The sequence below is a fragment of the Aethina tumida genome, chromosome 2 (assembly GCF_024364675.1).
Source record: "Aethina tumida isolate Nest 87 chromosome 2, icAetTumi1.1, whole genome shotgun sequence".
NCBI lineage: Eukaryota > Metazoa > Arthropoda > Insecta > Coleoptera > Nitidulidae > Aethina > Aethina tumida.
In genome coordinates, this window is record NC_065436.1 from 2,226,632 (window position 1) to 2,252,056 (window position 25,425).

Sequence of the window (25,425 nt, forward strand, 5' to 3'; positions counted from 1 at the left end):
TCCAATGCTTAAATTAATGTAATAAGCAACAGGCCGTCAGTAAATAATTGATTTAAATGCACAAAGAGCAATTAAAAACTATAAAATTAAAAAAATTGTCAATTAAAAAATAAAAAACAATGCAATTTTTTAAATAATAAATTTAGATTGATTAGTTACATAGTAGACACAGCAATAAACATTAATGATCCAGGCATCCAATTCAAGTAGTACAACTCATATTTTTAATATGTTTTAATTCCTATAATTATGTCTACTCCTGTACATGTAGAACCATCTAGGATATATCTAGTATTATCTCTATGAATGAAAAAATACAGTTTCCTGTACGAATTCAACTAATGCTCAATAGAGGGTACAAATTTAGTAATCAACAACCTTAATAGAGGGAGCTGCTTTCAATGTGTCAAAGTTACATACATGACTACTTGATTTGTTATTGTCTAAAAAAAATAACAAAATGCAAAATTATGATCCGCCGCCACCTTATACCGCCGAACCGCCTCCTGTAGGTAAGTAAAACATATTATTTGTTTATAATTAATTAAATTTTTATTTCATCTTTGAATGTCAAGTTATTTATGTGTAATAATTTATTAATAACCTTAATCGGGTACTTTTTAATCGTACGTCACTAATATTTGTAAATCAAGGACTGATTTATTCATTTTTGCTATTTCCAGAATAAGTTGTAAAATTTATGACACATACTTATATTATCTTTTTTATTTTATGTAAATTTAAATGTTAATTTACCATAAAATAAATAAATAGTAATGTTTGTGTAACTATTTATATATTTTCTGTTTATAATTTTCTTTCTACAAGAAATTCGTAATTATAAACAATAGCAATGTAATTTTTTATTCTAAAATTAATTTATAATGTAAAAATAGTATCAAAATATAAAATAACATTGTTTCATTATCTTTATTTAATGTTATCAATATTCAACTCTCAAGGTTATTGTGAATAGAACATTTATTCATCCACTTTGTTGTATGAAAATTAATAAATATCAGTGCCTCACCTATGAAAATGATCTAATTGACATAATATTAAAAAATACATTTTTTATGTTTTTATTCTTTAAAATAAAATATAACTTAATATTTAAATAAAGCTAGAAGTGTTTAAACAATATTAAACAATAAAATTAAATGAATATTTTGTTTTCCAGAGGCACTTTTAAATGTGCCTCTTCGCGCCAATTCATTTCACAAATGAACATCGAATATTTTCATTCGGTTTCAACGTTCGCGCATGCGCTTTGAAGCCTGTCTATTGTTTCAATGATGGGGCAGCTGAGGCGTGCCTCTGACCAACGAGACAACCTCCAAATACCACACCAAATACAAAATAAATTATTACATTTCAGGCGTACATCAGCACTATGCTTACCCAACGGCCCCTCACAACCAGCCGTCCGCCCCGGTCTACACGACGGAACAACCGCGCCCGAAGCAGGCGGGCCCGGTGCCCACCTACGGCGCCACCCACACCACCGTCATCGTACCGGAGCAGCGGCAGGTGATCGTGGTCGGCGGCTGTCCGGCGTGCCGCATCGGCGTCCTGCACGACGACTACACGTGTCTGGGCGTGATGTGCGCCATACTGTTCTTCCCCGCCGGCATCCTGTGCTGTCTGCTGCTGAAGGAGAAGCGTTGCTCCAACTGCGGCGCCAGCTTCGGTTAGGGCGGTGATTTGGGCCGTGCGGTTATGTGATACTCTGTCCTATTCTGGCCTACCTTTTACTGTGTGAAGATGACAGGGTCTTAACAAAGTACATGTTATCAAAATATATTATACAAATGTAGTCTATTCATAAGTTTTTAAGTTTTTTTAGCACCTACGTTCTGAAGGTGGAAAGATCTGTATTTTAAGATGTATTTTATCCTTTACTTTATGTGGTTAATGATTATTACCAATTTTAAATAAATTTTTATATAACAAGTGTTTTATTTATCCTCGATTAATACGTACAAACATGTTACACAGAATAAAGGAATTGTTTCAAAAAAATAATTACTTCCTGTTGTACTATCGCGTTCATAAGTGGTCTGCCACTTCAATGACGTCAGGCCGTAAACGGTCACATTCTGTATCTGCCATCTCGGCAGTGGCGACTCCCCACCACATCGAGTCGGCAGTGCACGGTAATACTGAATGTGACCGTTTACGGCCTGACGTCATTGAAGTGGCAGACCACTTATGAACGCGATAGTACCTCTTTAATAAAATCAATTGGGTAAACCTTCACCTATTTATCATCCAGTTATTGACACAAAATCAGGCCTACGAGGTCACGTGTCTTTTTATTCTGATATTAGATGGTCCATTAACTTCCGTAGTGTCAACATTGACGTTTACTCACTATTATTTAAAACATGGTGTCAGATACAGAAGATTCGTTCGAGCTAACAGAGGTGGAGATAGCCCACTGCAACGAGGGCTTCCAGCTGTTCGACCTCGACGGCGACGGCCTGATGAAACCGGAAGAGTTCAAAGACTACATGGCCGCATTAACCATCCATCCTTCCGATGTGGAAATCCATCAGTTTTTCGAAGACAACAAAGTGGAAGACAAATTTGTAGTAAATGTTAACAGTGTCATGAATTATATACACAAGTACTTGGTCGACACCAGGGATGAGAACAGACTGAGGGAGGCACTCAAGGTGTTCGATCATGAAGACACCGGCTTTGTGTTGGCCGCAGAAATTAAATACATGCTGATGAATTACGGCAACAAGCTTAGTGAAGAAGAGGTCACCGCTTTATTCCGGGAGGTTACCATCAACGACGACAGTGAGATACGTTTTGAGGAAATAATCGAGGCTTTACGTCCCGTGGAGTACGAGATAATAGTTGATGACTATACGGACTCTTCAGAGTCTTCATCTGAAAATGAATCTGATGGATAAACTAGAGTACATTTTAGTAAAACATGCTGGATTAATAATAAATTATTGTTTATTATTTGCTTATCATTTTGTCAACAAAAGCTTCATAATCAATTTGTCCGTCCTGATTGGTGTCAGCTTCGCTGATGAACGCATTAACTTCATCCTCCGATAATGTTTCAGCCATATTCACCAGGATGTTCCTTAAGACTTCAACATTAATATACCCAGTCAGGTCTTTGTCAAATAATCTGAAGGCTGCTCGAATGTCTTCCTCCGTATCATTGACGGGCCTCCTGGCAGCCATTATTCTCAAAAATTTTAGAAAATCTATCTTGGTACCTTTTTCGTTGGTGTTATTGGCAATTATTTCATCGATCTCCTTCAGGGTTGGATTAAATCCAATCGTTCTTATGACCAAACCAATATCCTTGAGGAGTATCTTACCTTCAACCTTGTAATCAAACAAGGCAAACGCCTCTTTGTACTCACTGATCTGCTTCTCTGTGAACTTTTCAACCATTTTGGCAACGATTTGACAACATAAATTAAACACATTCATGGCAACACTCATTTATTTATACAATAGTATGAATTAATTATGATATATGTATATTAATATAATTATTTGTCAGCAAGACTAGCTATAAAATCCTCGTAGTTAATTTGTCCGTCCTGATCAATGTCAGCTTCCCGCAGCACCTCGGCGACCTCCTCCTCGGTCATCTTCTCACCCAAATTCAACAAGATGTATCTAAGCTGTGCAGCTTGTATGAAACCAGTTTGGTTGATGTCGAACTGCTTGAAGACCTCACGTGCGTCCTCCATCCAGTCCTGATTCGTTATTCTGGTCGCCATTATACGTAAAAATTGAGGGAAATATATTGTGTCTCCGGCGCTGTACGACTTGACGATTTCAGCCAACTCCTTTTCACTAGGATTGAAGCCCAACGATCTCATTACAGTGCCGATGTCTTTGACAGCGATCTTGCCTTCCTCCTTTTCATCGAACAAGGCGAAAGCCTCTTTGTACTCTTCGATTTGTTCGTCTGTTAGTTTTTCAACCATGTTGTGCTGGCTGAGTTGATTGATTGCTGAGTAAAGTGCCTTTCTATGGTAACGCCAAGGAACAAAATATAAATTGTAACAACAAACTCCAAATAAGCCAACTAATTAATGTAATTTACAATATAATACAATACAATGGTTTAATTCATCATGATGTTAATAAACTCTTCGTAATTAATCTGGCCGTCCCCATTGATGTCAGCCTCCCTGATCATTTCATTAACTTCCTCCTGAGTCAGCTTCTCACCTAAATTCAACATGATGTCCCTCAGTTCTGAGGCCTTGATGAAGCCTGTGTGGTGCTTATCGAAGACTCTAAAGGCTTCGGCGATCTCTTCCGCGTTGTCCATAGTTGGGCATTTGGTCGCCATTATGTCCAGGAATTGGCCAAAGTCGATCATGTCTTCTTTACCATTATCGGCGATTATCTCTTCGATTTCTTTCTGAGTGGGGTTGTACCCTAATGATCTGATTAATGTGCCTACATCTTTGATTAGTATTTTGCCCTCCCTCTTTTTGTCGAACAAGGAGAAAGCCTCTTTGAATTTTGCTATTTGTTTACGTGACAAATTTTCTGCCATTTTGACTAATTTGACAATAACTAACAAATGAACAAACTGTAACTGTTAATAACAATTTATTGGAAATAGTTGCCCATCAAAATGGCGATGAACTCCTCGTGATCGATTTCACCATCTCCGTTAATGTCAGTCTCTTTGATCACCGTGTCGACCTCCTCCTCAGTCAGTTTTTCCCCTAAATTTGTCATAAGATGTTTCAGCTCCTCAGCCAGCATAAAACCGTTACCATTTACATCAAGGACTTGCAAAGCATCACGTAACTCCTCATCCGACTCCTCGTAATCAAATTTGGTCCGCATTATATCCAAAAACTGTTCGAAGTCGATTTGGGTTCTTTCCTCGTCCTCCTCGATTATTTCCTGGATTTGCGCCTCGCTTGGGTTGAAACCCAGACACCTGGCCACGTTGCCGATGTCGGTGATTGGAATCTTGCCAGTGAGGGCTTCGTCGTAGACCGAAAAGGCTTCTTTGTAGTCGGCAATTTGTTGCTCCGTTAGGGCTTCCATGTTTTTGTTTATAAAAATATTGTATAAAAATGATGTATAAAAATCAAACACGTTTCTAAGTAACTAGTACAAAAATTTACCAACAATGGCGGTAATTTAATTGTTCAACATAACAGTAATAAAGTCCTGGAAGTTGATTTTGCCATCCCCATCCGTGTCCGCCTCTTGAATCATGGCCTGGGCCTCATCTTCCGTCAGTTTTTCCCCCAAATTCACCATGACATGCCTTAATTCGTCGGCGGTTATGAAGCCGTTTTGGTTTTTGTCAAAAATGTTGAAGGCCGTACGCAACTCCTCCTCCGTACAGTTGACTGGGGCCCTAGTCTCCATTATTTTAATAAACTCTGACAGGTTGATCTTCTCTTCAGGCAAGTTTTCCTTTATTACCTCCTGTATGTACTTCTCCGTGGGGTTGTAGCCCAAAGAACGTAAAATCATGCCGATATCCTTGATGAGCATCTTCCCTTCGCCTTGCTTGTCAAACATGGCGAAGGCCTCTTTGAATTCGGTCAGCTGCTTCTCGGTGAAGTGCGCACTCATCTTGTCGTTTGACATGACTGAAGTGACAGATGACGTAAGATGAGCAAGAAACCTCCACCGCCACCCGTCCCTGCTGAAGGGGAGGAGAACGAAGAGGAGCCGGGTCCGTTCAGCAACAAGCAGCTGAAGGAATTCAAGGCGGCGTTCGACACGGTGGACAGATGGAAGGAGAAGAAGATACGCATCAAGGAAATCGGCAACGCCTTCAAGCTTTTGGGGATGTTGGCTAGTGAGAAGGAGGTGAACGACATCTTGGAGCTGTACAAGGATGAGCAGTACGTGAATTTTCCCCTTTTCCTGACCATTCTGGAGCAAAGGTTTGCTGAACACGATACTGAAGAAGAGGTACGTGAGGCCTTCCGGGTCTTCGACCGGGACAAGACCGGCTACGTTGACGCCATGGAGATGATTGCGCAGCTGACGAACAAAGGTGAGAAGCTGGAGAAGGAGGAGATCGAGGAGTTATTGAGGGTCACCAGTCCGGACGAAAAGGGACAGATAATGTACGAGAACTTTATAACCTTCATTTATTCCAAACTACGAAAATTCATGTAATTTATCTTCATTATCAAATCTAAACTGGAATTGTAAGTGATTCATGAAATTTAATGTTTCTTTTTTGGAGCATAATCTCCGTTATGGTACGGTATTTCTCAAGACCTTAAAAATTAATTATTATTGTTAATCAATTAGATACAAAAGTGCTCTACCGAGTGTAAAATATAATACAAGGTCTTATAAAAATGGAAGGTCGAATATTTTTTACTTGCAATAAACTATTATACTAATTTCCTTTGTTATTATTATTTGGTTTTAGCTGGATTAAGTTGGAAGCAAGGAATGTTATCATATCCATTCATAACATTAATAATTATCAGGAAACAAAAATTGGATGGTATTGGCAACAAATATTTACTATAACTAATAAAATATAAATAATGCATTACTCTCCCAGTCCATAATTATAATATATAAATATTTTAATTAGGATAATTATATATTGTAATAAATAAATGTTAATAACCGATCAGCTGAAACAATTATCTCTTAACTTCCTGCATTTATCCAATAATTTCATGGACAATACTAATTTTTAATTCAAATTATTCCACCGCTATTATGCACATAACATTCTAAGATTCAGCCCCGGAATAAAATTGACTATTTTTGGCGAATGGACAAAGAGTGAATCGTTTCCACTTCCGATATTCATTGGTACCAAGGCTCCAAACAGTGGAAGGCTTCCACCAAATAAAGGTCAATGTCTAGTTTGTTTATGGCTGTTACATATTAATGTTTTTCATCTGCAAACCCGGAATAATAACAAACTGAACTCTATTTTATCTATTTGGCGATCGGGTTCAGTACGTGTAATTAATATTTTATGTATGGAAATTGATTAATTTTGGTTTATTTTGGGTTATTTATATTTAGCCTTGAACTAATAATTTATTATTAATTGATAATGTATCACAAAACATTCTTTTTTTATTAATTGTAATTAAGTCAAACAAAATAAAAAACATTTTTTGACTGCCAAATAATATATAATATAACATTTTCACGTAAAACAGGTAATTACTATGAAATAATTAACAAATATTGTCATTGAGGTGGACTAAAATCAAGTCAACAAAATTAAATAAATAACATTTTAATGGCTGGCAAACCAATTTTTATGGGTGCTACAGCTTATTTTGACAGAAAAAAAGTAGTTTGGAACATATTTATATTAAAAATGTTAATTGGTAAAAAATAAATCACAAATATTGTCTTTGAGGCAGACTAAAATTAAGTCAACCAAACTAAATAATATTTGTTGACTGGCTAACCAATTTTTATGGATACTACTGCTGATTTTGAAAGAAAAAAAGTAGTTTGGGACGTATTTATATTAAAAATGTTAATTGGTAACAAATAAATAATAAATATTGTCTTTGAGGCAGACTAAAATTAAGTCAACCAAACTAAATAATATTTGTTGACTGGCAAACCAATTTTTATGGGTACTACTGCTGATTTTGAAAGAAAAAAAGTAGTTTGGGACGTATTTATATTAAAAATGTTACTTGGTAACAAACAAATAACAAATATTGTCTTTGAGGCAGACTAAAATTAAGTCAAACCAACTAAATAATATTTGTTGGCTGGCAAACCAATTTTTATGGATACTACTGCTGATTTTGAAAGAAAAAAAGTAGTTTGGAACGTATTTATATTAAAAATGTTAATTGGTAACAAATAAATAATAAATATTGTTTTTGAGGCAGACTAAAATTAAGTCAAACCAACTAAATAATATTTGTTGCTTGGCTAACCAACTTTTATGGATACTACTGCTGATTTTTAAAGAAAAAAAGTAGTTTGGGACGTATTTTTATTAAAAATGTTAATTGGTAACAAATAAGTAATGAATATTGTCTTTGAGGCAGACTAAAATTAAGTCAACCAAACTAACCCAATTTTTATGGGTACTACTGCTGATTTTGAAAGAAAAAAAGTAGTTTGGAACGTATTTATATTAAAAATATTAATTGATAACAAATAAATAATAAATATTGTCTTTGAGGCAGACTAAAATTAAGTCAAACCAACTAAATAATATTTGTTGGCTGGCAAATCAATTTTTATGGATACTAGTGCTGATTTTGAAAGAAAAAAAGTAATTTGGAATGTGTTTATATTAAAAATATTAATTGGTAACAAATGAATAATAAATAATGTCTTTGAGGCAGACTAAAATTAAGTCAAACAAACTAAATAATATTTGTTGGTTGGCAAACCAATTTTTATGGATACTACTGCTGATTTTGAAAGAAAAAAAGTAGTTTGGAACGTATTTATATTAAAAATGTTAATGATAACAAATAAATAATAAATATTGTCTTTGAGGCAGACTAAAATTAAGTCAACCAAACTAAACAATATTTGTTGGCTGGCAAACCAATTTTTATGGGTACTACTGCTGATTTTGAAAGAAAAAAAGTAGTTTAGGATGTATTTACATTAAAAATATTAATTGGTAAAAAATAAATAATAAATAATGTCTTTGAGGCAGACTAAAATTAAGTCAAATAAACTAAATAATATTTGTTGGTTGGGAAACCAATTTTTATGGATATTACTGCTGATTTTGAAAGAAAAAAAGTAGTTTGGAATGTATTTTTATTAAAAATGTTAATTGGTAACAAATAAATAATGAATATTGTCTTTGAGGCAGACTAAAATTAAGTCAAACAAACTAAATAATATTTGTTGGTTGGGAAACCAATTTTTATGGATATTACTGCTGATTTTGAAAGAAAAAAAGTAGTTTGGAATGTATTTTTATTAAAAATGTTAATTGGTAACAAATAAATAATGAATATTGTCTTTGAGGCAGACTAAAATTAAGTCAAACAAACTAAATAATATTTGTTGGTTGGCAAACCAATTTTTATGGATATTACTGCTGATTTTGAAAGAAAAAAAGTAGTTTGGAATGTATTTTTATTAAAAATGTTAATTGGTAACAAATAAATAATGAATATTGTCTTTGAGGCAGACTAAAATTAAGTCAAACAAACTAAATAATATTTGTTGGTTGGCAAACCAATTTTAATGGATACTACTGCTGATTTTGAAACAAAAAAAGTAGTTTAGGACGTATTTACATTAAAAATATTAATTGGTAAAAAATAAATAATAAATAATGTCTTTGAGGCAGACTAAAATTAAGTCAAACAAACTAAATAATATTTGTTGGTTGGCAAACCAATTTTTATGGATGCTACTGCTGATTTTGAAAGATAAAAAGTACTTTGGAACGTATTTACATTAAAAATGTTAATAGGTAAATAATAAATATTGTTTTTGAGGCAGACTAAAATTAAGTCAACCAAAGTAAATAATTTTTTTTTGGCTTTCAAACCAATATTTTTCTTTTAAAAATTTTATAATTATTTTTCAGCATTATAGATCTAATTGTACGACAATCCATTTTATTTATTAAAGCATGGAATGTACCATTAACTCGACCATTCACAAAGATTTTTACTACACCCTAATTAACATCTAATCACCTGAACGTTTGCAATTATCTGTGCACAAGGTTATTGCAAAAGGCACCAATTAATTGTTTATTACATAAAATCGATTTGCATACGTGCATATTTTCGATTCATAACGTTTCTTCCATCGTTCTTCAAAACCTGAACGCTGCTGGTGTCGTGCTGTCTGCGTAAATGGGATTTTTTCATTGCAGATGCAATGGGGAATTCCTGAATACCATGGCAGAGATGAACAGGGAAAGCTGCGGTCAAAAACCATAACATTGATCATTTTAACAGTAAAATTAGTAATTACAGTCAAATTGTTGATAGTTTAACTGATAACTGAAAGTATTAAAGTATTAATAATAGTTAATTCCTTGACCTCAATAATTAAACAAAAATTGTATGGCTAAGAAGTAATTCAACAATTTTACTTGAGATGTTTTAGATGATTGCAACATGAACGACTTGCTACAATGTTAAAAAATACTTTAAGCCATTTAAAGTCAAACAAGTCATTACATTTATAGATTATTGTTGATTCAGAGTTAGTCCAACATCAATGAACCTTATGACGACTACAACAATTAGTCATTTTATTTATACGTAGTTTTAATAGTAAATAAATTGTGTCCCATTAAAAGTAAATTATATATATTGTGACGCAATGGTGAAAACCCCTGAACCTAAATCCCCAAGCCGTTTCCCAGGAATCGACAACGAAAACCACCCGCCCAACGCCACGGTCAACCCAACCAACATCCTGACGAGAAAGTGTCGAACAAGAAGCAAGGTTCGCACGTGACGCCACCAGTTAAAACGGCACCGTCGGCCCGACCGTCGGACATTTGTGATTCAGTCGTGTTACGTTCTGCACGAGGAATCGCTACCGCATCAAAAATGCCGGCCAACGGACAACTAGAAGACGGCTTCCACCTGATCGACGAACCGGCGACGTACAGCGACGCGGTGGCGTCCTCGTCGGACGACGAGACCGTCCAGTACTCCAACGACGAACGTAGCATCAGAGACATGAAGGCGACCATCGCCACCGGCAAGCTGGCGACGTTCGAGAGCCTCCCCAGCCGGGCGCATCACGAGGAGTTCATCAGGAGTTGCATGGACGTGATCCTCAAGGAGGCGGTCTTCGACGGCACCAACAGGAACAACCCGGTACTCAACTTTGTCAATCCCGAGGAGCTTCAGTCGAAGGTCAATTTCAAACTCAAAACCGCTCCGTCCACCCACGAAGATTTGCTGAAGACACTCAAAGACACCATAAGGTACTCCGTCAAGACTGGCCATCCGTACTTTGTCAATCAACTGTTTTCGTCGTTGGATCCTTATGGATTAGTTGGGCAATGGTTGACGGACGCGTTGAACCCAACGGTTTACACCTACGAGGTGTCGCCGGTCTTCACGCTGATGGAGGAGGAAGTACTAAGGGAGATGAGGACCATTGTCGGCTTTAAGAATGGCGAAGGTGATGGCATCTTCTGTCCTGGAGGTTCCATGGCCAACGGATATGCCATCAGTTGTGCGCGACATAAATTTATACCAGACATCAAGGTATGTACCAAAAGCTTAGTAGTACCAAGGAGGGATGTGGGCAAATGATTATTAAGTTCATCCACAGACTTTCAACGTCTTCAAAAAGTATTTAAAGATAAATCATTAAATATTAAATAGACTTCTTTATTACATTCTCAAAATTAACAAATTATTTTTAATTAATTAATATTTTTGATAACAATTCACTCTAATTATTTAGTATTATCTTCTGATTCTATTAATTAAAAGTTTTAGATAAGTTTCTCCTTTTAATTTGATAGAATTATTTTCAAAATATCAATTTTTTTTATTTTATTAGTACTACCAATTATTATAATTTAATTAAAAGCATGAAATTGTTTATAAAATCTATAAATTTTTAAATTAATCATGTTAATTAGTAATACAATCAAATACTGATACAATTTTTTATTGTATTGATGTAATTAAGGTATTAACATCTTTATTTAATAAAGTTAATTGCATTAACAATTAATAAATAAAATTTATGACAGTAATTAACATTGACCTTAGTAATTTGCAACATAATTTAAATATGGACTTAAAATTTGTCCAATATAACTTTATTATGTAGACAATATGAATTACATCAGTGGTCTCTTTGTCCAAGGAGCTAGAAGTACTTACAAGTACAAATATTTGTAATCACTAATAAAACAACATTTGTACTGACAATATTGGTGTTTTGTAATTAAAAATTAATAGTAAGCTGAACAAAATGTATTTTTGCACAGAAAAAGGGCCTCCACGCACTCCCCCGCCTCGTCCTGTTCACATCCCAAGACGCCCACTACTCCATCAAGAAGCTGTCGTCGTTCCTGGGCCTGGGTACCGACAACGTGTACGCCATCTGCACAGACGCCAAAGGCAAGATGGACGTGGGACATCTGGTGGAGGAAATCGAAAGAGCTTTGGAAGAAGGCGCCGCCCCCTTCATGGTTTCAGCCACCTCCGGTACCACCGTCATCGGTGCCTTCGATCCTCTGGACGAGATCGCCGATGTATGTCAGAAGTACGGGCTGTGGATGCACGTGGACGCGGCCTGGGGCGGCGGCGCCCTGATGTCCAAGAAGCACCGGCATTTGTTGAAAGGAGTCGAAAGGTACGAAGCGAATTCCGGTTGCATTATAATTGCATCGATTATCATAATTTCAATTAATGCTAATCAAGTTGTTAACAGTAAAAAACCATAAAATCCTCTATAATACACCTGAACCTTGGGAATTCTGTCGAAATATTTAATTGCTTCAGATTGTATTTTAACCTTCAGCAATGGAAAGAGTTTTAATAATCTACTTACGTATCTGGTGAAGATTAACAATTAGTTCCATGCACGGTAATTACAGTAATTATTACTATTTCTTACAAAACTAAGAAATATTGATTTGTGTTTGACCCTCACTCAGTAAGTTCCTTTCTCTAAACCGCATTACTTTTAGGGCTGATTCAGTAACGTGGAATCCACACAAACTGCTGACTGCACCTCAGCAATGCTCCACTTTGCTGTTAAGACACGAAGGACTTTTGGCTGAATGTAACTCCGCCAACGCCACATACCTGTTCCAAAAAGACAAATTCTACGACACAAAGTACGACTTAGGTGAGTACCAGAGGCTTAAATATAAACCATGATTTATTCAACTTGCTGATGATTTTAGGAGACAAACACATCCAGTGTGGCAGAAGACCAGACGTACTGAAGTTCTGGTTCATGTGGAAGGCCAAAGGGACGTCCGGCTTCGAACAGCACATAGACAAGGTTTTCGAAAACACCAAATACTTCACGGATTCAATCAAAAATCGACCGGGTTTCGAATTGGTGGTACCGGAGCCGGAGTGCACCAACATTTGCTTCTGGTACGTGCCACCCAGCTTGAGACAAGCGAAATCAGATCCGGATTACAAAGAGAAGTTACACAAAGTGGCTCCGAAAATCAAGGAGAGGATGATGAAGGAGGGCTCCATGATGGTGACCTACCAACCGTTGAGGGAGGTGCCTAATTTCTTCAGGATTGTTTTTCAGAATTCCGGCCTCAACAAGACGGATATGACGCATCTGATAGAAGAGTTTGAACGGTTAGGTCATGATCTGTGAATTGTTAGTTTAGTTTTATGTAGATATGTATATTTATTGTATAGTATTTATAAAAGTATTGCACGTTACCTTGTTTTATTAGTTTAAATTAAGGACACCATAAAAATAGTATGGAAGTAACTCACAATTGGACTTTAAGTCTACTGATTCACCGGATGTTTATATTTTGGTACTTACTATTGATATTGAAGACATATTATATTTCAACAACTTTATTGTGGGTATTACAATCAAGTTTATGTTGTTGCTTGTTGTTATATGTTGCTGCCACTTTATTTAAATATATTCAGCAATTAATGTAGCAAAGTCCTCATAGTTGATCCTTCCAGTTCTTTCCACGTCAGCAAACATGAGCATTTCAGTGACATCATCGTAGCTCATTTTATCACCGTAATTCTGCATGATGGCCCTCAGTCTGTCGGCAGCAATATACCCAGTTCTCTCCCTGTCGAAAACCCTGAAGGCATACAACAGCTTCCTTTCAGTATTCTGGATTTTCTCCTCGACGATCCTAAGGAAGGTGTGAAAGTCGATCCAGTAGTGGACTTTGAACTGCTCACGAATCTCGCGTATGTCCTGAACCGATAGGTACACGTTGAGGGAGGCCATAACTTTCGGCAGGGACGCTATTGTTATGAAGTTGCTGCGGTCGGCGTCGAACGCGTCGAAGGCCGTCTTCATGTGGATCATTTGGTCGGTGGTGAAGTGCTCCATGACAAAAAAAAATACGACAAACGTCGTTGTGACTTATTGATGACTTGTGGGTTGTTGAAGCAATTTTTGATACTTAAATCCGGCAAGGGAGTAAATTTTGGCAACTGGAGTCAAATAAAAAAACAATAAACAATAAATTTGAATCTTTTTATTGTTATTCTCCTCTTTTTTTGTCCCATTTTCTGCACAAATGAATATTTTTCTGTTATGTTTTTAATATTCTTTGTCCAATTTAGAAGAAAAATGGTACTCTTGTGTGTTTTTTAGTGTTAAATTCACACTATTTATTTGTTTATAAAATGTATACTGATTAAAATGAATTTATCAACCGACTTTTAAATGACAAGCATAGATTAAGTACTTAATATTAATTAACTTATGGGCAAATCATAAAAATTTATCTTATTGTATAAAATTTAGTTTAAATTGAATAGAAATTTTGGTATTTATTCTCTTAAAACTCATACAATGTAATACATTTTTTTCATAAGGACGCAGTGGGGTAGATTCTGGGGGGTTCCTCCCCTTTTCTATTCCTATTGAGTTATAATTACATGTATAAATAAAATATTGATGTATTGATGATTAAATTTAAAATAAAATACTATTTGTCATAAAATAAATCATGGTTTATATTAATAAATGATCTATATCTTTTAATCTATGGAAAACAAATAAAACAAAGGAGGCTGTTTCCAGTTGTGACTTGTAATTTATTAGTTAGTATTGCAGTTTGTCATTTCCATGTGGTCCTAGATCGTTCTCCGTAAATTTGGTCGTTAGGTGTTACGCAGCAACGGTCGCAAATTACACAGTCGCATTTATTGAAACAAGCTTCCAATTTGTGGTGATTTTTATCTGTGGACATCATGTATTTCAGCATGCACATGTGGGGTGAGCCGTGCTCCGTGGCTCACGGGAGACGTGTAAGATCTTTTTAATTAATTAATTTCATTAAATTGTAATAAATAATTTGGCACAGAATACATTTTCTATAATTATGGAATGCTGAATAAATGAATAAAAGGGGGAACATTATGAGGTCTATAAAGAGTCCGATTGTTGGTCGTGTCAACTTGACGTCCTAAATCACTCACCGAAAATATATTTTTAACAAACAGTACAAATATTTTGTTATAAAATAGTTAAGTATAATTATTTGTTTATAATTTAGATAATCGTTTTTCCCGCGTTTCACTCCTGCGCGCACCTTATGCGCAATAGTCCTCTACAGAATCAGAATTTTTGTGTTGTATGTTTTCATTTAAATAAGGGCATTAATTTAATTTCAGTAACCGCATTATTTGATTTAAAACATGTCGTAACTATATGTGAGTGTGCCACAACATTGATTTGTTCCATTCAATAAAATGGTAAGAACATAACCCCACTTTTTACTATGTATTTTTGTTTATCTTGATGACTAACGTTTATGTTTTACTGGGTGTCGATTATTAGTGCAACGATGAATTTCAGCATCAAAAAATATGTAACATAAATTTTAACATCGTTTATATAAAATAATATGTAACTGGAATTACTTTTTTTTCATTTTTTATGTATTTTTTTAAGAAATTTATTTAAAAATAAGCTTAAATGTCTCCTTTAATCTCTTATTAGTCAACGAAAAAGGTCTACATATATCATGACATCATTTCAGTCCCTGGAAAAGGCCGCAAAACGAATCAGAAAGATCCTGCCCTGGATTCCGTCCGAAGAGGTGATAATCCAGTTCATGTCGAACCTACCGGAATGCCGACCCACCGAGCGCAACATCCTTACTATCCAGCACTTCATCAGCCAGCATGACAAGGAGAGTGTGCATGAGGGGGACTGGCTCTATGAGGCCTTCGAGTTGCGCAAGCTGTTCCCTGACATGGACGAAATGATATTCTACAGGAGCTTGTCTGAGCTGGGCAACATACCGAACAGGTTGGAGATCGTCGTCAGACAGATAATCAACCAGCCGAGGCCGAAGGACAACGCAAAGCGGGCCTCCACCGACATCTCACCTCAGAAGAACAAAATCATTAAGGTCAACAACAACCAGTGGCCCAACCTCGAGGTAAGACACCTAAGCACCAATATAAATATTAAATACAGGGTTTCCATCGTTGTCCTCAGATTAATAACGAGTATTTGCCCGGCATTCCAAGGAAGCGCCCAGCACCTTGCACTGTGACCAGGGAGGCGGACTTGGACGTCCAGTTTCAACCCAACAACGGGGACGTCACCTCCACAGGCATGCACGTAAGTCTTTGTCCAATTGGTGGACCCCGAACTGTAATAATGCGTTGGAAATTCTTACAGAATGTACAATACATTCAACAACCTGAAACCGACACTCACAACACTGTAATGGAGCTCCTCCAACTCCACCCAAACAATCTACCAGACGACTTGGAAGTTAATCAAGTTGTAAATCAAATTTTTTTTTTGTTGCTTTGTTCTTGCACACACCTAACACATTAAATGGGCAAATAAATGGGGGGTTGCTAATTCTGGCTTTTGATGTTTTGTATGTTGATTTATTTAGTGATACTTTATTTTATTTTTAGTATGCCTTATTCGATGGATATGGCACCCCTGAGGGGATGAACCAGGAGAACCTGCCTGGTGGAAGTAAGTTTACTTATGGAATTTTTTATGCTCATAACATGACCATACTAAATAATTAACGTTATTCCTAGTTTTTCATCCAAATAATATGAATATGACTAAATTAGTTGATGTTTCGGTTCATGAAATATGAATTTTTCAATAAATCAGCCTAAATTTCTGATTGGACTAACATCTTATTAGTCAGTTATTTCAGTTTTTTGACAAAATTGTTCATAAAATATTATTTTTTCCACAATTGTGACTATAAACAATAAATTTCTGATTTAATATGAATATTACACTAAATTTTGTTAGTTTAATATTTGAGTTTTTTGATAAAAACTGTTCATAAAATGTGAATTTTTTAATAAATCAGTCTATTTATATTGAGACATTAAACAAGAAACTTCTGTTCATTGCTAATTAATTTGTTAATATTTCTACTATTTTTTTATTTTTCAGGTGGCGATTCTTCGAAAACCAATGACATACAAAGTAAGAATTGTTTGAGTATTTAATTAGAAATAAAATGTCTTAAAATTCATGATTTTAAATTTATTGTTTCAAACATCTCTGACAATATTGATATTTTTAATAGATTGTTTATAAAATTAGATTTCTCAATTAATTATTTAGTGATAATTGTATTCTTTAAACTATCTGACATATGTATTATTTTTTAGAAGAAGGTGCTGCTTGGCAATACAATAATCTACTTTCTTTTGAAAATATTGGTGAGAATATTTAATTAGTAACAATTTCTATAAGAAGTAACTGATATTTTCTATTAAATACAAAAGTGAATATTACAATTATTCATTAACCCTTATTTTGTAATATAATGATGAGAATATAATTATAAATGTTAATAAGTGGTCAGTTTTGGTATATTACTACTAAAGCAAGAAAATTGTATATTATTCACATGTATTTTATAATTTGCTAAATCATTTAATATATTAATTAAATGTATTATTTTCTTTTAGCACTCAACGCTGCAATAGACAATAACCCTCCCCCTACAGGTAAGCTCCATCTTAAATCATCCCATATAATCTGATTAAATAATTTTTTAGCCATGAACGAGGTGCCCACCACATCACAGGGCCTCCCCTCGATGGTAGACGCAGGTAAAAGACTTCCTAGTTCATTACCCTATCTTAGAACCCGCTTTTTTATCACCTAGTTTCGCTTAAGAAGTGCATACCACACTTAGTTAAATATTAATATCATTTTCTCTTAGTAAACAATCTTGCAACGTCTGCAAACAATCAGGCTTTTTTACAAGTACCAGGTAAAGTACAATTTTTGATCATTTCACGCAGCAGCTTTATAGTTCTCTAGAGTGCACACATTTATTATTTATTTATGTTAGTTACATCAAGTTGATTATTAATTTGTTTATTGTATGTCCTCACAGGGAGCCAAGCTGGGGCCACTCACGCTTTCAAGGATATGCCTATATTGGAGGAAGACACAAGTAAATATTTTATTTTGTTATCGTCAGTTTCGTTGGTTAATACTTGAGCAATTGTTCATTGTTATTGTGATATTTGATACTTACTTAAAAGACGCCCATCAGTCTTTACGACTCACTTACTGATTAACTTCCTTCACGCACACAGGTAAAATGAATAAGTCTTCATGCATGAACGAAACAATTGACGAAGTATCAAAAACAAATCCAATACCCTTAGTCGCTTCTCAAGGGGCTATTAAAAAGATTCTAGGTAGTTAGATAAATATCCTCAGTTTGTTGAAAGGTGTATGAGTTGATTGTTGTGCTTTTTATCGTAGATTTGCCCTCCACATCGGGTTTGACGTACAAAAAGAAGGTGAAGCCATCCACATCAAAGCATCCTTTGGGTCTGGGTTAGTTGGTTGGTTTGTTGATGACTTTTGAATTTAATAGTATTTGTTTTTATAGATTTGCCTTTAACCTCAAGAGGTAATAGGGTTGAAGGACCTTTGGGGGTGTTACCTTCAACGTCTCTACCAGGGACATCCAGGAGGAAGCAATATACTCGTCCAGGTGATTAATTTTTAACGTTTGTAATTGTTGCAAATTATTTGTGTTTCTGTGCTTATTGATTATATTTATATTTTGTGCAGCAGAGTGTTTAGTTTCATTGGCATTTTACACATGCATTTAGTTGATAAAGAAAGTATATCATATAATGTTTCACAATTACATTTCTAAGAAACATTAAGCAATTTATTAAATTTTTACTGCGTATTTTTGCCTTTTTCAATTGTGTATACAAGAATTTTTAGCCATTCTTTGAAATTTATTTTACAGATAATTGAATATTCTTAAAAGTTAATGCTTTCCGTATTTTTTTAGTAACTGGTGAATGAAGAAGGACCAAATTCATTTACTTTTCCCTCACATTATTTATTTTTGTCTTGTTTTTCCAAACTATAATATAAAAATCTAACTATAGAATGAATGGTTTAACAATTTTTTAAACAGTCTGATTAGATCTGGTGTTCCTTATTTACACCTTTAGTTTAAAATTATTTCTACAATTTACTGTTAATTCTTTCACAATTTTGTATATAATTAATCTAAAAATGTGAACATATGAATTTAAGCTTCTTTTTGTTTTTTATTTTAGAAATATTTGAATATTCTTAAAACTTAATGCATTTCTTAACTTTTTTTCTGATACTTTGTGTATGAAGGATTGTTTACTTAAAATAATTAGTTTTTTATGCTACTAAAAAAAGGTCCTGTTTTGTTTTCTTTTTGTTGTAGTACCCTTTGAAGAGGATCATTCAGGTAATTACATTTGTGTTGCTTTTCATTTTAATTGTGCCGCCTTAATTAAATTATGAATTTTTTCCAGCTTTGCCTCACCCTTACTTTACTATATTTATTTGTAGCGTTCTGGCTTCCAAGAAAAGCAAACGGTGGGAAACAAAATGGACAAGAAGGTGAAGTGCAATTATTTGACCAATGATGGTTTTATTTTAAACGATTTTAATTCGTGTTTATAGCGGCGGATCATCCAAGAATTGTCGTAAGAAACATGGACGACATCAACGGATTGCCCGACATAATAGAGCAAGGTAATCTATTGTTTTGTTTGACACACGTCACATTATACTTCAATCTGCATTTGAAGTTTAAAATTTATCAACTATTCTACATGTTTTTTACAATCAATCATATTATTATTACACGACATCAATACATATTAGAAGCTGATGAATTAAAAAAAAATCATTGATTGAACGAAAATATGGTATTCATTTTAGAAAACGACGCGGACTTGGATCTGTACGACGTCCTGACCACCATCTCGGGCCGCAGCAGGAAGGTGGTGAAGGCGTTCTGCTACCAAAAGGGGCTGCGCCCACGAGGTCTGCCGGCCAACATCGACAACGTGGTCGGCCAGCTGCTGGAGTTCCAATACAATGGCCCAGAGACCGACGACAACTTTGTAGAACTTGATCTGGACGCCTCAGATGAAGGTGAGCGTGTTTTTGAAACTACATTAATTTTTAATAACATTTATCGTTGTTACAGACACAGTAATCGATGTCAATCCGTAAGTTTGTTAAAATAAATTGAATTATTTTAGTTATTAATGTGTTGTTTAGACCACAAAGACGGAAGGACATGGTGGACAAGGCGGTGCCGTCCGATAACGAAAAGGAAGCCACTGCCTCCGGCCCGTCCAACGCCCCCATCACCGTCGTCGACAACCAGGAGTCGCTGACCTTAGGCATCAAAATGATGGAGATGTTCCCGGACGCCTGTCCTAACTATCTGCGTTCGTTGTGCGAGAACCGCACCCTCCAGGACTTGAACGACATCGTGACGATGGTGTTCAACACCAACGACCAGTACCCACGCCGTCCGGTCCGTCCACCTAGTCCGGAACGGGAGGTCGATCCGGTCGAACAGTTCGAGATACTTAAGGGGATATTGCCGGACGCGGATCCCACCTACCTGCAGATGCAGTGCGAGCGCTACCGCAACGACCGCGAGGGGCTCAAGCAGTTCATCGAGAATGCTGTGGAGAACAAGGGTTATCCCACTTTGAAGGAGTACAACAGGTGCATATTAATGGTGGAATATAATTTAAATTGGTGGTTAACTTAATATAATGTTGTAGGAGGCTGCAATTGTCCGCCCAACAGAGGCAGTACACCACCGAGTTCGACGTCAAGGCCTTCGTCCAACTGTTCCCCGACCCGTTCAAGACATTCGCCACCAAGGGGCGCCCTCTGCCCGAGTACACGGTGGACGAGACCCACTACATTACCATGTTCATGCGCAACTTATTCGACAAGCTGGCCGTCCGTGACATCGCCACAGTGATGAACGCCAAACGTCGCCGTCCCTACGAAGTGTACAAGGCCCTCACTACCATGATGAAGAACGGCCACACGCTGAAGTCGAGGAGGCGCACCTGCCGCCTGCCGGACGACTTCCAAAACATACCGCTGCTACAGGAGCTGGCGTTCCTCCAGCACAAGGACGAAATTAAGAAGTACATACAGGAGATGAAGGCCAAGGAGCAGGAGGAGCGGCGCAACGCCAAGGAGGCGGGCCTGATGCGCACCTGCAATTGCTGCTACGACGAGGAGGTGATGCCCAAGGACTACTACGAGTGTCCTAAGGGCTGCGGCTTTTGCCGCGAGTGCGTGCTGAAGAGTTGCGAGATCGCCTTCGGCGACGGCAAGATCGACTTCCCCTGTCTGGCCGATTGCGGTGCCGATTTCACCCTGCACACCCTTCAGGTTCGTACCCCCACTCACTGCGCACAAGTTAATTGCTAATTTTTGGTGTGTTGATTAATGTAGGAGTGTTTGCCGCCGAAGATGTTCTCCAAGATAGCCCAGAAGAAGACCTTGGCTGAAGTCAAGGCTGCGGGCATCGAGGAGTTGGAGAGCTGCCCGTTCTGCGACTTCGCCACCATACCGTACGAGGCGGACAAGATATTCCGGTGCCTGAATCCGGACTGCATGAAGGAGTCGTGCCGTCTGTGCAAGGAGGCCAGCCACGTGCCGCTCAAGTGCGAGGAGGTCGAGAAGGACGAGGAGGTGAGGGCGCGCACCTACATCGAGAACAAAATGACCGAGGCGCTGCTGCGCAAGTGCCACAAGTGCGGCGCCTCCTTCTTCAAGGAGGAGGGGTGCAACAAGATGACGTGCTCCTGTGGCGCCATGATGTGCTACATCTGCGGCAAGCCGGTCAAGGATTACACGCACTTCAACGGGATAGGCGGCGACAGGATGCATCTGTGCCCGCTTTACAGTGACACCAACAAGCTGAACGAGCAGAACGTGCTGCGGGGCGCCGAGAACGCCAAGAAGGAGCTGGGCACCACTAATCTCAAGACTGATCCAAGCGCCGACGTTCGTCAGCACTACGAGGATAGGTCCAAGAATTTGCCCAGGGAGGGCTTCATGGATTTGCTAAACGTAAGTTACCTTGCCTGGTGTTGGGTACAAGGTGCTTTCCAAAGGGAAGCTTGGGAAGTTTTTGTTCTCATGGCATTAGGTACGGGAAAAGTTACACTTAATGTTATTTGAATTTTTTACATTACAACATTTTGAACCACTTCCAGTACCTAATAGTCTTTAATGTATGAATATCGAGACAAAAACTCCGCTTCCAAAGGTGATGGTTGTACCATTTTATGGTAACACGTAGGTGTCTCCACCATTCCAAGAGTTCTGCCAAGAGTATTTTGGAACACATCTTGCATTTTTTTCAATTAGGATATGTAGGTACTTTGACATTAAACCGGAAGCAACACAATGTACTTATTTCAGGGTGACAATGCCGAACTACGTGAGCTATTTAGACGCAACGCCGTCCACCGCAATGATAGAAGACGCGCTCCTGTCTTTGCAGGTTTCCAAATTGTAAGTTTCATTGTTGCCTTGCCCGTTTGGTAAGTTGTGACTAACAAGGCACGTCAAAGCAGCAACGAAGAAGCGGAACGTTCATCATTGATGATCTTGTGCACATGTTCATAACTAAAGTACTTTTGAAAATGTTATTTGTTTGGGTTTGTGTGCTTTTCGTACGGTTTAACTTCGTGCAGGTTTTCGTGTGTTTTGCCTGTGGAGATTTGCAGTTTTGTGGCTGGGGTTGAAATCAAAATTACACATTTTCACTGTCACATTAAATTTTTAGGGCGAAATAATCGATTTGTTAGATTGGGAAGACGTAGTGGGGTAAGTTAAACATTTTACTGGGGAGTACAAACGAATAATATTTTTGAAGCAACATGTACAGCATTAAACTAACTCATATTCATATTAATTATTTGGTTTAATTATTAACCCAAAGTGTTATTTTCAGCAGGTAGCCGCCAACGGGGCTGATATACTCAACGTGGGTAGACGTAACCCTCAACTACGGATGGATCGTCTTGATCGTCTCGATATGCTGCAGCACTTGCGTGAGCAACTAAACCTTGCTAGGGGCAGGCAGCACCACCATTAATTTTGAATGGCTTATGGTACTGAATTTGACCCAGTTATGAGCAGTACAGCAATACTATAGGTTTACTTTTGTTCTATTACTATTATTATTACTATTTCCATGTGTATGTTATATTCCTTTTATATATTATATAATTTTCAATGTTTTCTATGTTTGAATATAGTATTTTCTTAATGTTTACTTGAATACCAAAATTCAGCATGTTCAGTTCTAGTTCTAAATATGTTTTAATATTTCCAAAATTTGCCAATTTTACGTTTGTTTCCAAAATTACAGTATACGTTTGAGTTAAAGCCCACATGCTTAGAACGAACTTAACATAGAACTGTCAAGCCAAAATGTATAAACTTACAGTAGTGACATTTATACCAAATAAAAAAAATCAGTTTGTGAATGGTGTTTCAAGTATATAAGTCAGGTTTCTTTTAATATCTAATTTTGTTTGTAAGTTTATACTGTGATATATTGATTAAGGTCTATTTTTATAAAAGTTAAATTAATAAACTTGTTTGTTCAAAGAAGTTTGTGTTTTATTGAAATATAAACTCAAAATATATGGGATAAAACAACTACATTCAAGGAGTTTTAGGAGAATAACTCTATAATATTGGTAAAACAAGTAAAACTCATAAACCACATTCTAGAAGTTTGAAGGGAAATATAAATTCCAGAAATATTGGTAAAACATAAACTAACATTTTTATTTAACATATATTTAACATTTTTACAAATAATAGTAATTTATTGACATACTTAAGGACTAAACTACTAAATAAAAGGATAACACGCTAACATAATATCACAAAACGATTCATTCAGACTTCTTTTCCTCCTTAGCTGCCGTTTTCTCGCCCTCCACATGAGTGATGGGAATTTCGGTCACCTTGGGCTCCTCTAGAACTTTCGGGGCGGTTACGGTCAACACCCCGTCCGACGACAAAGTGGACACGACCCCCTTCAAGTCGTGTCCCTGCGGCAGGACGAACTTCCTCACAAATTGCCTCGAAATAAACCCGTACTCATCCTTCTTCTCTTCGTGCTTGGCCTCGATTTGTATGGCGTTACCGTCGATGGTCTTCACCGTGATCTCCTCCGGCTTGAAGTCTTGCACGTCCAATCTGACTTGGAACTTGTCCTTTTGATTGAAATCTTCCTGATAGTCGACGGCGATCCGGGGCCCGTTGATGTACACGGGCCTGAACATCTCCTCGGCCAGCCGCATGTGGTTCTCCATCATCCTGAGGGGTCGCATCATGTCGCGCAACACGTACGGGAACAGAGACATTTTTTGCGCACTTATTTAGTTTTCACCGGTAAACGCTTTCCTAATTGTTTTTGTTTTGAAACTGACGTAATAAGCCGGCCGGTCATATTTATATGCACCCGCGTTTATGCGGCGCATGCGCGTTGCTGCGTATTTGTTTCTAGAACGAAGTGGATAAACAAACTAATGTTTTGAAATGTGTTCAAGAATATACTAGACGTGATTAAGGCCTTAATTTTCCAGAATAGTGTCCAGAATCACGTGGAAAAATAACTAAGTAAACAATGTTTTTATAAACGTTAAATAATATTTTAAAATAAACATTTTTTGTTGCATTATTGACATCAGACATTTATATTTAATAAATTCTCAATAAAATTACGTACTTAAAGTTATTTAACCACTTAATTAGCCAGTAATAATTGTTTTGTATAAATAAAATATACATTTAACTGTTTTAATTTGACAAATCAGATGATTCAGTTCAAATTTATATATAGATATTTATAAATATATAAAAATCACAATTAATAATTTGTATATACAGTCAAAAGTACTTAATTTTTTTATTATTCAAACAAATTAAATAATTTTAACTGTTAATTAATTAAAAATATTTATTTACACTTCTCTGGTGCAAAGAAAATATTACTTAATACTTTCCTTGTTTGAAAATTTCCCTTTTCGTTAAACGATAATTATTTTAAAATATTTAAAATGAGAGAAAAATGTTCTAAAATATCTTAAATAGCAAGATTTAGTTCTAAACAAAGGTAAAATAAGAGTTAATTGTTCTAAAATATATTAAATAATAAGATTTTGGTCTAAACAAAGCTAAAATGACAGAGAAAATTGTTGTAAAATCAAGATTAGGCTCCAAACTGAAGTAAAATGAGAGATAATTGTTCTAAAATATCTTAAATAACATGATTTTGGTCTAAACAAAGGTAAAATGAGAGAGAAAATTGTTAAATCTTAAATAAAAAGATTTTGGTCTAAACAAAGGTAAAATGAGAGAGAAAATTGTTTAAAAATAACTTAAAGAACAAGAGTAGGCTCCAAACTGGGACAAAATGAGAGA

At 36.3% G+C, this 25,425-nt stretch overlaps 12 protein-coding genes across 24 annotated transcripts; 5 read left to right on the forward strand and 7 right to left on the reverse strand.

Annotated features, from left to right (window-relative positions):
• The first annotated feature begins 394 nt into the window (after positions 1-394).
• Positions 395-1,953, forward strand: LOC109604621 (brain protein I3). Its single transcript, XM_020021143.2, has 2 exons — positions 395-512; positions 1,379-1,953. Exons 1-2 carry the CDS (start codon positions 461-463, stop codon positions 1,693-1,695), a joined length of 369 nt encoding a protein of 122 aa, XP_019876702.2. The 5' UTR covers positions 395-460; the 3' UTR covers positions 1,696-1,953.
• Positions 1,954-2,387: 434 nt separating this feature from the next.
• On the forward strand, positions 2,388-2,924 carry LOC109604616 (uncharacterized). The gene has a single exon (XM_020021137.2). It carries the CDS (start codon positions 2,388-2,390, stop codon positions 2,922-2,924), a length of 537 nt encoding a protein of 178 aa, XP_019876696.2.
• Positions 2,925-2,955: 31 nt separating this feature from the next.
• On the reverse strand, positions 2,956-3,477 carry LOC109604617 (calmodulin-like). Its single transcript, XM_020021138.2, has one exon. It carries the CDS (start codon positions 3,475-3,477, stop codon positions 2,977-2,979), a length of 501 nt encoding a protein of 166 aa, XP_019876697.2. The 3' UTR covers positions 2,956-2,976.
• Positions 3,461-4,003, reverse strand: LOC109604624 (uncharacterized). Its single transcript, XM_049962617.1, has one exon. It carries the CDS (start codon positions 3,969-3,971, stop codon positions 3,528-3,530), a length of 444 nt encoding a protein of 147 aa, XP_049818574.1. The 5' UTR covers positions 3,972-4,003; the 3' UTR covers positions 3,461-3,527.
• A 61-nt stretch (positions 4,004-4,064) lies between these two features.
• Positions 4,065-4,552, reverse strand: LOC109604626 (calmodulin-like). Its single transcript, XM_020021146.2, has one exon. The coding sequence runs from the start codon at positions 4,550-4,552 to the stop codon at positions 4,112-4,114; it is 441 nt and encodes a 146-aa protein (XP_019876705.1). The 3' UTR covers positions 4,065-4,111.
• Positions 4,553-4,591: 39 nt separating this feature from the next.
• LOC109604623 (calmodulin-like) lies at positions 4,592-5,058 on the reverse strand. The gene has a single exon (XM_020021144.2). It carries the CDS (start codon positions 5,056-5,058, stop codon positions 4,609-4,611), a length of 450 nt encoding a protein of 149 aa, XP_019876703.1. The 3' UTR covers positions 4,592-4,608.
• Positions 5,059-5,154: 96 nt separating this feature from the next.
• Positions 5,155-5,613, reverse strand: LOC126264475 (uncharacterized). The gene has a single exon (XM_049962618.1). It carries the CDS (start codon positions 5,611-5,613, stop codon positions 5,155-5,157), a length of 459 nt encoding a protein of 152 aa, XP_049818575.1.
• Positions 5,614-5,637: 24 nt separating this feature from the next.
• On the forward strand, positions 5,638-6,386 carry LOC109604622 (neo-calmodulin-like). Its single transcript, XM_049962616.1, has one exon. It carries the CDS (start codon positions 5,638-5,640, stop codon positions 6,151-6,153), a length of 516 nt encoding a protein of 171 aa, XP_049818573.1. The 3' UTR covers positions 6,154-6,386.
• A 4,112-nt stretch (positions 6,387-10,498) lies between these two features.
• LOC109604620 (cysteine sulfinic acid decarboxylase) lies at positions 10,499-13,364 on the forward strand. The gene is made up of 4 exons (XM_020021142.2): positions 10,499-11,198; positions 11,936-12,303; positions 12,641-12,801; positions 12,860-13,364. Exons 1-4 carry the CDS (start codon positions 10,530-10,532, stop codon positions 13,294-13,296), a joined length of 1,635 nt encoding a protein of 544 aa, XP_019876701.1. The 5' UTR covers positions 10,499-10,529; the 3' UTR covers positions 13,297-13,364.
• Positions 13,365-13,511: 147 nt separating this feature from the next.
• On the reverse strand, positions 13,512-14,282 carry LOC109604618 (calmodulin-like). The gene has a single exon (XM_020021140.2). It carries the CDS (start codon positions 14,008-14,010, stop codon positions 13,573-13,575), a length of 438 nt encoding a protein of 145 aa, XP_019876699.2. The 5' UTR covers positions 14,011-14,282; the 3' UTR covers positions 13,512-13,572.
• Positions 14,283-14,750: 468 nt separating this feature from the next.
• Positions 14,751-23,601, forward strand: LOC109604629 (uncharacterized). Of its 13 annotated transcripts, none has more exons than XM_049963762.1 (24): positions 14,753-14,936; positions 15,671-16,075; positions 16,135-16,260; positions 16,321-16,428; positions 16,569-16,632; positions 17,074-17,106; positions 17,295-17,345; positions 17,598-17,636; positions 17,688-17,741; positions 17,855-17,905; positions 18,032-18,091; positions 18,237-18,341; positions 18,409-18,483; positions 18,539-18,643; positions 19,370-19,393; positions 19,498-19,548; positions 19,612-19,683; positions 19,873-20,088; positions 20,144-20,165; positions 20,218-20,676; positions 20,736-21,363; positions 21,427-22,047; positions 22,402-22,494; positions 22,940-23,601. In XM_049963762.1, exons 1-24 carry the CDS (start codon positions 14,880-14,882, stop codon positions 23,078-23,080), a joined length of 3,660 nt encoding a protein of 1,219 aa, XP_049819719.1. In that variant the 5' UTR covers positions 14,753-14,879; the 3' UTR covers positions 23,081-23,601. The 13 variants fall into 13 exon arrangements, with proteins under 13 accessions (XP_019876708.2, XP_049819724.1, XP_049819719.1 ...); XM_049963761.1 differs by having other exon boundaries at positions 14,754-14,936; positions 22,937-23,601; XM_049963766.1 differs by lacking the exon at positions 14,753-14,936 and adding an exon at positions 15,220-15,383 and having other exon boundaries at positions 22,937-23,601.
• A 153-nt stretch (positions 23,602-23,754) lies between these two features.
• Positions 23,755-24,431, reverse strand: LOC109604628 (alpha-crystallin B chain-like). The gene has a single exon (XM_049963774.1). It carries the CDS (start codon positions 24,363-24,365, stop codon positions 23,892-23,894), a length of 474 nt encoding a protein of 157 aa, XP_049819731.1. The 5' UTR covers positions 24,366-24,431; the 3' UTR covers positions 23,755-23,891.
• Positions 24,432-25,425: the final 994 nt, after the last annotated feature.